At 38.4% G+C, this 11,547-nt stretch overlaps 1 protein-coding gene across 1 annotated transcript in view; it reads left to right on the plus strand.

Moving 5' to 3' along the window:
- Window positions 1-9,771, plus strand: part of NAMPT (nicotinamide phosphoribosyltransferase) — a 51,579-nt gene extending 41,808 nt beyond the window's left edge. Inside the window, exons 4-11 of the mRNA XM_088480264.1 lie at window positions 2,877-3,005; window positions 3,503-3,661; window positions 5,110-5,246; window positions 6,039-6,264; window positions 6,612-6,731; window positions 7,082-7,222; window positions 7,347-7,481; window positions 8,223-9,771. Of these exons, the coding sequence (XP_088336390.1) occupies window positions 2,877-3,005; window positions 3,503-3,661; window positions 5,110-5,246; window positions 6,039-6,264; window positions 6,612-6,731; window positions 7,082-7,222; window positions 7,347-7,481; window positions 8,223-8,336 (1,161 nt within the window). The 3' untranslated portion in view covers window positions 8,337-9,771. The remainder of the gene's footprint in view (window positions 1-2,876; window positions 3,006-3,502; window positions 3,662-5,109; window positions 5,247-6,038; window positions 6,265-6,611; window positions 6,732-7,081; window positions 7,223-7,346; window positions 7,482-8,222) is intronic.
- Window positions 9,772-11,547: the final 1,776 nt, after the last annotated feature.

Raw genomic sequence — 11,547 nt, forward strand, 5'->3', positions numbered from 1 at the left:
TGAGACGACGTGCGTAATTGCAATCGCAGTTGCGAGGCCCATTGTTCTGTCAGTAATGTGAATATCTGTCCGGAAGACAGTGATGTGCTGCATTTTTGCGCACAGCGTCTGTGATTGTGCGGTCTATGTACTAAGCCTTGGAGAGAGATGAAGTGGATTGAGATTAAGGGCCTGATTCAGAGCTGGGCGCAATGGCGATTATGGACACAGGTCATGCGATTGTTTGCTATGGTGCATGCGTTTAAGCCGCACTGTGCGTGCGCGTCGATCACTCGCACGCACGCACAGTGCGTCGATCACTCTATTGCAAAGTGAGTGGCAAGATGTCAGTGTTTTCAGGGGGGTGGTGGTCTGAAAAACGTAGGAGTGCATGTCTGTTTGAACACCGTTTCATGGACGTGCATAAATTAACCCATGCGATCTTCTACGCAGCTCTGTGTGTCTGAAGAGCTTACGAGTGCAAGATGGCTGTTCGATGTATGTCAATGTTGCTGATACTTGCGTACATAAGCCAAATTATATGCATATGAGAAGGTAGCAGTGGGCGTCCTTATGCTTGGATAAGCTTTGCAACCATTAGCATATTTTTGCAGCTGCGATTATATTAGTGTCCATCTGTGAATCAGGCCCTAAGTACCAACAAATCAGCTCCTAACTGCCATGTCACATGCCGTTTGAAAAATTACAGGAGCTGATAGATTGTTGCTTTATATTTGTCCACTTTATCTCTCTCCAAGCCTTAAGGTGCGTATCCACTAACAAACATAGAAACGAGAGCACGATTACAACATTGTAATCGTGCTGTCATTTCTATATCTGTGATGTGCCTACACTGAACGTTCAGTTGTAGGCACATCCATCATCCCCATACATGCTGAACCTGATGTGATCGTCAGGTTGATCGGCGATGATAGATGGCAAAAACGACCAGTGGGCACGTGCATCGCTGGTCATTTTTCACTTTTTATTTGCCCGATTTGTAGACTATTTGCGGGACGATTAAAAAGCGATTTAATGATAGCAAGGACGTTATGGTTCAATCGGCCTGTTTAATCGCCTAGTGGATATGCACCATTAGTACATAGACCCCTGTGAGAGATGTTATTGTTTACACTTGTTCAGGGACTCAGTTGTGGCTTTGTGATGAGGTTCTGATCACAGTTGTAAGTAATTCAGGCAATATACAACACCATTATATTTATATTAAATTGTTGCTCCTGTTGGGCGTGATCAGCTGCTGGTGTACCATTTCAGCTCGCACTCCCAGGGGAGTGCAAGCTGAAATGGGCGAAAAGTGACCTGTTTGGGTGTCCAAATGGCACTTTTCGCAATCGCGCCCATCACTTTGGACGGGGGTAGCCGTTTTATGTGATAATCGGCATCAATAGAATAGCGCCCCGTGATCTCTTGTCACTTTAGACTGGAGATCGGGGGCGCTAAAACCATTTAATACCGCCCAAAATGTTCACACTGTCGTGTCATCTCAGAAACCCGCTTACTAGAGCAGATATTTTTAGGGAAAGTTACTGTTGTTTATACACAAGTGAGAATTAAAACTTATCCCCCTCATTCATGACTTCCTGCTATCATATGCTTATGTCTTTATGACATTGTTATTACTAGTTTATTGGAACCGACCTTACCAGGTCACCTCAGTCTCTGACCCATCCCGCCCTCCACTCTATCAAACCCCACCCCTTCATGCTATTCTGACCCCGCCGGTTCATCCTGCCCTCGTTGCTCCATCCCGCCGGCTCCCATACTTACCTTGTAACAGAAGGCCAGTCCTCCACTCCTAGATCTGTACCGTCTCCCTTTCAGTGGGATGCCCGCCCAGGCTTTCATTGTGCGCATTGAGGAGACTGGACAGACCTTGCACAATGATTATTTATTGTTAGACATCAATGCATTCAAGCAGTATAGGTAGCAAATAGTGTTCCCCTGATAGTTAGGAGCTGATTGGTTAGTATATTCTCTCTTCCTCTCCCCTACTGTGGTGTCTCTCTCTTTCCCCCCAAATACTATGGTGGTGGGTTTCAAAATTTCTGAACTGACTGCACAGAAAAACTTTGAATGTACAGTCCATTTTAAAAATATTGCAATTCTTTCTAGCTTAATGAGCATTATCAGCACAGAAACTGTGGACTGCTGAAACCCCCACTAAGTATCGCTTTGGCTGGAACACTGACTTAAGGCCCCCATACATGGTGCGGTATGCACCTTGCGATGCGATGGCCGAGCAATCGGGTGGCCGTTCGCCTGATATGTGAGCACCCGCATAATGCTGCCTGGGATCGTACATTTCTCCCCCGGGTCAACTGAACATGCAGAAAGTTCTGGAGGAGCGATGTACGATCCCACGGGAGCGCGCACTGGCCTATATAATACCCACACACGGAACGATATAGCATCGGCTGCTGTATCGCACAGTGTGCCCTTTCACTAAGATGATTACCTTGGAGCAGAGGGGTTTTTCATCTGTGTGGATCCTTTATAACCCTCACTCTGAATATCTATTGCGTACTACAGAATAATATTTTGTACGGTTGAGTCTTATCTTTTCATAATTTTGGTTACCACGGTAATTTATACACAACAAGAAGTTTAGAGCCTAGTATCAGATCAGATGAAGTTTTAGATCACATTTAATGTAGAAATACAAAATAATGTAATGCTTTCTAGCATTTTAACTTTTTAGTACTGGTATTTCAAAGTTAGCAACAAATCATATCTCTAGAGTTTTTTCTTTTTCAGCTCCCTGAACTCAATGTGAAGGACTGATGAATAGTATTAGCGTTCTTTTAATAATGCTTTTTTTTTTAGAATAAAATTAAGCCATGTAACCTATTGCAATATCTTGTACATTTGTTTCACAGAAATATGATGGACACCTGCCTATTGAAGTTAAGGCTGTGCCTGAAGGTAGTGTGATACCCAGAGGGAATGTGCTGTTTACTGTAGAAAATACAGATCCTGAATGCTTCTGGCTCACAAACTGGATAGAGGTTTGTTTAATTAAAATGCTTGCAAAATATGTCGTTTTCCTTTTTTTTTTCTTAAGTCTGCAAGATTTTTCTGTCCACCTTGAAAATTATGACCCAAATGTACATACTTAAACAGCTAGTGTATTCTAGAATGACGCCTAGATGTTTTATGTTCTCCTAAATGGGTTACACAATTTATGCTCCAGGACTAGGGGCAGGGAATTTGTTTCTTTATCACTATGGAGTGATTTGTTACTATTTGTCGATTTTGAAGGATTTTAACTGTTCAGTATTACTGAAGGAGCCTGAATTTCTAGTTTCTTGATGTTTTTACACTTCAGCTTTCTTTTTGAGCTCATGTAAAGTAAAGATATTCAGTGCCATCTAGTAGTACAGCTGTACTGAACAGTATGCGTAAGCAGCATATATTCATCACATCATAGTGACTAATATATGCTTCTTTTTTTTTCTCTCTGATTTTTCCATTATTGAATGCACATTAATCTATTTCGTTGTAGACCATCCTTGTTCAGACTTGGTACCCAATCACTGTTGCAACAAACTCAAGGGAGCAGAAGAAAATTCTTGCAAAGTATTTGTTGGAAACCTCTGGTAGCTTATGTGGTTTGGAGTATAAATTGCATGACTTTGGTTACAGAGGCGTTTCCTCACAAGAGGTAAAGTATCATGATTGCATTTTCTATTTCACATGTTAGCATGGTCTTGTGTGTAATTCACAGGTGTATATATGTTACATCTGTATGTTGGGATTTATTGTATTCGGTGTTCTAGATGTGACTTTGCAAACTGAACCAATATACAGCCGATGACTTCACTAAACAAATGGTGACTTTACTGAGACATGAGGCAGAAAGACCCTATTGACTATACGTGTACACTGTATTGTCATGGGTACCGGTTCAACTTTCATAATACAGGTTGAGTCTCCCATATCCAAAATGCTTGGGACCAGGGGCATTTTGGATAATGGAATATTCCGTAGTTTGGAATATTTGCATATCATAATGACATATCTTATGCTGGGCATACACGGCAAGATAAAATGTCTGTCAGACCGACAGACATTTTATCTGGCCGGCTGCCAGCCGCAGATGTCCGCGGCATACACTGTGAGAAATCTCAGTGTATAGCCCGACATCTGCGCTCCGCCCCCGGGGGAGGAGACATTTCCCTGTTCCTTCCGTAGGAAGGAACACAGGAAATGTCTATCTGTCGGCTGCGCTGGGCATACACTGCCCGATGCGGCCGACAGTTACCGGGTAAATATCGCATCGGACGGGCATGCTGGACAATCCAGCATGCCCGACCGAGCAATATTTAACCCTCGGTCGCCCCCCCCCACGCTACAATTATCGCGGCGATCCGCCGATATCGGGCGGATCGTCCCGATAATTGCAGTGTGTATGGCCAGCATTAGGAATGGGATCCACATCTACACACAATGCATTTATGTGTTATATACACCTTATACATACAACCTGCTGGTCATTTTATACAATAATTTCAATAATTTTGTGGCTCAAACAAAGTTTGTGTACAGAAATGAAATTTAATTTATGTTTCATATACACCTTATACACACAGCCTGAAGGTAATTGAATACAGTATTTCAAATAATTTGTGCTTTAGACAAAATTTGTGTACATTGAATCATCAAAAATCAAAGGTTTCACTATCTGTCATGCCAAAATAATTCCGTATTTTGGAATATTTGGATATGGGAGACTCAACTTGTAGCAGTTTTCGCTATTTGCAGGCATTAGGTTGCCTTATTAAAATATTTAGTAATCAGTTTGCAGCTAGATATTTTATCAGTAAACTGTCATATTTGAAAAATCTAAATTTGTATATTAACATTAAAGCCAAAAATCTGGTACCACAGATACCTGCCTGTATCATCCACCATCCTGCATCTGCATTGGTGAATAATCCGGTACTAATGAATGTGTGTCGTTATATAAGTGGATTGCTGTCATTTAGTGTAAAACCTTGTGTAAATGCTACAGAATAGTTGCTAGTATTTATTGTGGCTATGCAGTATCAACTTGCACTTGTTTTAGTGACCACGGTAACAAATTGTATATTTTTTTTTATTTTACATAAGACTGCAGGAATTGGGGCTTCAGCTCACCTTGTGAACTTCAAAGGAACAGATACTGTACCAGGAATTGCATTGATAAAGAGATACTATGGAACGAAGGATCCGGTTCCTGGATTTTCGGTGCCAGCTGCTGAACACAGGTACATTTTTTTTTTTTATCTTTCATAGTTTCACCAAATCCTCATATTGGAAAATAACAGAGGTTGTGGGGCTAGAGCAACAGAAAGTAACTTTAGCCAGCAGAGCAGGTGGCTTCACACTTGAAACCTACAGTTGTCCAGCGTAACTTGTCCTGCGCATTAAAAGCAGTAGGTTAGATATGGTCATTGGAGGGGCATCACTATGGTCGAGAGCATCACCATTTTTCAGTTAATAAGGAAAACCATCTTAATTTAAATCTTTACCTAATTGCATAGCTATCATTTTTGTCACTTCCATTACAGCAACAATTTTCTGAGCTGCTGGTGGGCACCTCTTCTGCTCAGCTAGGATAGCAATATAAAACTGCATAATGCATATTTTGGATATATTTCTAAATCTAATGACTTGGTGTACACAGAAATGGCTGTGTTTGGTATACTGGGGAAAAGTATATCTTGGTACATTAAACACAATGGGGTTTATTTACGCAGTGTCGGGTTGTAAAACCTGGTGCTTCTAATCCTGTTTATGCCTGATATTTAAAAGGGCAATACTTTTACTAGTTGTGTCTTGCTAGCTAAAGCATTGCCCTCTTAAATATCGGACATAAATAGAATCAGAAGCACCAGGTTTTACAATCCGACACTGCGTAAATAAACCCCAATGTCCCGGTTCCATTTTACTTTTCTGCTATCCCATTGTATCTGATTTTGTTTCCTGCAATTATTGTAGCTTGGCGTTTGCTCCATATGTATGTAACCTGGTTCCTTCACATTCGTCTTCTATTTCAGTACGATAACTGCCTGGGGAAAAGACCACGAGAGAGACGCTTTTGAACATATTGTAACACAGTTTGATTCAGTACCTGTTTCTATAGTCAGTGATAGTTATGATATTTACAATGCCTGTGAAAAAATCTGGGGGGAAGATTTAAGGAGTTTAATTGAATCAAGAAGTTCGGATGCTCCTTTGATTATACGACCAGATTCTGGAGATCCTCTTGATACAGTTTTAAAGGTAAGAGGTCTCCTGTTTGTTGCCCAAGAGGGGTTGGATACGGAATGTGGCACTCTGGGTCCTGGCTGTCAAAATACCGACAGGGTTAGGATACCTACCCCTCTCCCTACCCTAACCCTCTCTCCTCTGTGCCTAAACCTAACCCTCCCTCCAACCCCACTATCTATCTTCGGGATGCTGATGCTGGGATACTTAACGTATCCCACTCAGGAGTCTAATTTTGCATAATACATATTTCAAGTATAATGTAATTCTCAAATTCCTTTACACAATGTATATTGAGAATTTTCTGCTTTGTGATTACATTTTTTTATTATTATTTTAATGTTGTGATTTTTGTCTACTAGGTGCTAGAAATTTTAGGAAAGAAGTTTCCATTTGCCGAAAACTCAAGAGGTTACAAACTTTTGCCCCCTTACATTCGAGTAATACAAGGGGATGGTGTGGACATAAACACTCTGCAAGAGGTGAGCATTTAGTTATACAATCTAGATCAAACATTTAGATGTTTTGATCTATATTTACTGAAAAGTTTCATCCAGAACATTGATTTTCAACCAATTGGTGTTCAAGGATTATTCATCTGTAATGTTCCTTAAACCACTATATTGGTGTCATTTGTCTTGTTACTGGTGTGATCTTACCCAGTCAGTGACCTTTATCATGCTTTGTGTTGGGGTTTACAGAGGCAGGCCTGGTAGTACTTTGCTTTTGAAAATGCCCTGTTCCTATAAACTATTGTAGCAACAGGGAATGCATGGTGACTTTCTTTTTGGAATAAACCTTTTTTTTTTTTTTTTATCGTGTTTGTCTTTAGATTGTAGAAGGAATGAAGAATCATAATTGGAGCATTGAGAATATAGCGTTTGGATCTGGAGGAGCCCTGCTACAGAAACTTACCAGGGACCTTTTAAACTGCTCCTTTAAATGCAGCTACGTGGTGACCAATGGCCTTGGGGTATGCAGAAGAAAATGTTGCACCATACTACATTAGCCTGCCTTAGGATGCACTGCTTCAAGTTTTTATACTCCATTTTTATTTAAACTTGTGCAATATATATATATATATATTTTTCCTGCAGGTAAATGTCTTTAAAGACCCTGTAGCTGATCCAAACAAAAGGTCAAAGAAAGGACGTTTGTCCCTTCACAGAACACCTGGAAACGAATATGTGACTCTTGAAGAAGGGAAAGGTGATCAGGAGGAATATGGGCCAGTAAGTAGAATATTCTTTCCATCTAATCTATTGCATAATAGTGTTTTTTTACTATATCTGTTGGTTTGCACATGTTTATTTACTTGGTTCTCAAATGCTGTGTTGATAGGGTACATCATGCTCTCTGCCTAAAGGTTTCTTCCTTTCATTTGTGTATAGTGCCACTAAAAACGCAGAACGATTTAGATTAACCTTTAAAGCAGAAAAAGCTCTCTACTTGCCCAGATCTTTTATTGGTGATACTGTACTAATGCATTTTGCAGACTGGTTACACTTTATAAAGCAGACACAGGTTCTAATATTGGCCAACCACTGCACCATGTGTGACCTCCTCTAGCAAGATCTGTTCAATTAGAATTGATTTGTCAGGTCAGTCACTGGAGAGCAGATAAAGCAGGTTGATTCTGTTGCCTGTTAGACATCTGAATTTATACGTATCTATACATTTTTAGTCTTTATTTTATGTGTGGCCATGATTTGCTAATAGAGTGACCAGTTTTCAATTGTGGCAAGCAAACAGATCTCAGAATGTGGTTAGATTTTCAGCACAAATGGTTTGGTTAAATATTTATTACATTATTGCTTACACACAACTGCAAATAATTAGTTTCTCTTAAAATTAGTTTGTTTTTAGGTATTTTTATTTTTTTGTTTGTTTTTACATTTTGGAATACAAATGAAATATGATTAGCCAATAAATCCTGCTGAAGTTTGCCTCCTAATAGTACTGTCTTTACACAGGACCTTCTCCGCACAGTATTTAAGAATGGCGAGATAATCACATGCTACTCATTTGATGAAGTAAGAAGCAATGCTGGGCTGAAGAACACAGAGCTGGAGGAAGAGATTCAGTAGATTCTGTAGTGTATCATTTATATGTAAATCTTAGGTTTATTTGTACAAAACGGTGTGTGATTATTCCTGTTACCATTTTTTACTCTGGTTTGTCAATCCTTTTATTTGAAATTTTTTTGACTTCTATACCAATATCTTAGCATTTTGGTAATATGCACAGAACAGAGTTGAAATTGACTTCCCCTACATTAAGTGTACACTTTTGTCTTTTTTTTTTTGTATAGCAAAGACTGTAAAATATGTAATTTTAAATGGTTCCATGTCTGTGCCTGTACACTTTGTTTCACAAGCACAGATTTACAAAACACTGCTTGGGAAACTAGATGATCCTGTTTTATTCACCGATAAATAAATCCAAGTTTATATATTTCTATCATCTCATTTAGATCTATTTTCTAAAGTAAAAAAACAAAGCTTTAGCCAGCTGCTAGATACATTTTAAATTTGCCTTATATAGAACACTATTCTCCAAGTGTTCTCTATGAAAGGAAACCTAAGCCTTTGTGGCAAATGTAATGTAATAATGTTATGTAGATATAGTGTGTATTATTAAACACCCTGTGCTTCATCTGTATATACAGCAATAGAACAAGGTATGAACGAAGTATATCAGTTAACCTACAGTACATACTGCACATGACTTAATCATGGAATGAGAACTTGTTTATTCAATGGCCTACTGTGCATTATCTTAATAACTTTTTCCAATAATCTTGAATTAGCCTGCATATTGGGTTGTGGTACCAGAAAAGCCAAAGACTTAATTGTCAATACAGTTGTCATGTGCAGTCATATATTATACAAATGTTCCTAATAGACATTTAGGTGGACCTTGGCCTGTTTGTGGTAAATGTAGCCAATGAAGATGCTTCTCTTGGCTAATTGTAGATGTTTGTAAGTAGACACCCTCTATTAAAAAGTTATCAGTGCAGTTGTTTGAATGGCTGCCTTGTATTTTAAGTCCTCTGCGTAAACAGACTTTCAATGTAGACTGTTAATTAAGCAATACTTTGTTCTATTAGGCAAGTATAGGGTTATATGGATGTGCCAACGGACACAAATCGTTCCTGAATGACTTATGGTCTTAGTATGGGGGGGCACTGTGTTTCTACCGCTTGTGTTGTCATTGACACTTGTCCATTGAAGTTCTATAAACTTAATGCTATCTGGAACTATTTTTACATTTTAAAGTAGTGTTGTTGCACTAGATCTACAATTTTGGCTTGTTAGCTGTTTGAGTACTTCTATACTGGGACAATTGTTCTGTTTATTTTTACAAAATGTAATATATATGTAAAGGAAAAAAAAAAAAAAAAAGTTATCCATATGGGGCAGAGATAGAGTTCAAAAGTAAATGGGCGTATATTTTGCACTTGCCCTATAAACGGCAGTAAAGATACACCTCCTAACAATAAGCATATATTCCAGAGGTTCCCAAACTCTGTCATTACAGCCCAGGTTTTAAGGATATCCATGCTTGAGCTCAGGTGACTTAATTAGCACCTCAGTTAATTTAATATAACCATCTGGGCTCAAACATGGATATCCTTAAAACCTGGACTGTAAAGGTGGAGTTTGGGAACCACTGGTATAAATATGCTTGTATGCTCTTTTTCATGGGCCACATTGCGTAAACACCTCTTCACTGAAATTTGCCTAAGTTAGAATGCTTCTCCCCCACCCCAGTTCCTCCCCTTCAGTCGTAAGGATCAATGGGTCCAAATTGAGATCACTCTGTGTGTGCTCCTCTGCTGAGCATGTGCAGTGCGAATTTGGGCAAATACACTATGCAAACAGATGTATGTTCAACTCTGCCTGACAGTGTACATTGTTGCAGTTCAGTGGCTACTAGACGTATGGACTGGACTTCAAAAATGTATTTGTTCAGTGAACAACTTCTCAGTTATTTTATGAGAAGTTCTGACGTCCACTATCCTCTACTGCACATTGTTCAAAGTGGAAAGCTATAATAAAGATCGATTTTCGTAGAACTAGGGATATCTATTTTTATTTTTTTTTTCCTTTTTAATAGAGGAGTGTTTCTTGCATGTCTTTCTCAATCATGTGAGCATCTACAGACCAAGGTATGAAAATTCATGCACAGTCAGCCAATCAATCTGATCTACGAATTTAGCAAATTGATCTTTGATATCCCCAAAAGTAATATCAATTGTAGACCCCTAATTATCTCAACAATTAAAAGAACATCTTTTGCATCTACAGTAAATGGGCCAGTTAATATCAATGTGAAAAGCTTATTCGTGTTATGACAGAGAATTTGAGATTTTTGCTTCTTAGTGTTTGTTTTTTCTGTCCCTGGTGATTTATAGCAATATTAAATTAAAAAAGAAGGTTGTAAATTGGCTTTCAGAAAACAAACTCTGTATATCGTACTTGTCATGGAAATAATTCTGTGGCTTATTCATGCAGCATGGACACAGGATTTTTATTATTTTTTGGTGTATGTTTCAGAATAATAGGATTACAACCAATATTGTTTAATGGACAACCCTTCCTTTGTAAAATATGTATCCTATGTTTACCAAATGGATAGAGAGATATGATCACCAAGTTACCCGAAAGCCGTGGGCTAGCTCACAATGAATCGTATTCCTTACGAGAAATAAGTACACTACAGTATTACAGTACTGTTCATGCTCTAATAATGAAAAGTGTCCATGCTTGCTCTCCTTTTTAAGTAATGGGTGGGATAACTTATTTGAATTAAGTATTTTTCCAGAATGGACAATCCTTTAACATGTAGTTTGCAGATAAATAGAGATTGGTTGAAAATCTTACAAATATGTGACTTTACCATTAGAGCAATTATCAAAATCTAGAATTATATCTTTGAAAATTAATGTTTGCTCCATATACTGGACCTATACTGATCAGGCATAAATAATGGTGAGTGTGTTAGTATTGTTCTTTGTGTGTTTTAATACATTTTAAATGTTATGTCACTTTTTTGGTATTTTTTTTTCTATTTAATTAATAAATTCTATTTTCTTTGGGGTTTTTTTCTCCTTAACTTTATTTACACCTAACTTGCCTTCTTAGCATTTTCTTAAGGTTTATATGAATGGAAATTGTGTTTTTCTATTACAATAGCTTGTTTACTACTGTAAATTGTCTTTGCAGAATCCACATCAATAATTGTAGTGGAAGGGATGTTCACTGACTCCATTTTAGTCAAGTTTAATTGAGTAAT

This window comes from Taudactylus pleione, unplaced genomic scaffold, assembly GCF_031769625.1.
Source record: "Taudactylus pleione unplaced genomic scaffold, aTauple2 ptg000251l, whole genome shotgun sequence".
In the NCBI taxonomy this organism is placed as follows: domain Eukaryota; kingdom Metazoa; phylum Chordata; class Amphibia; order Anura; family Myobatrachidae; genus Taudactylus; species Taudactylus pleione.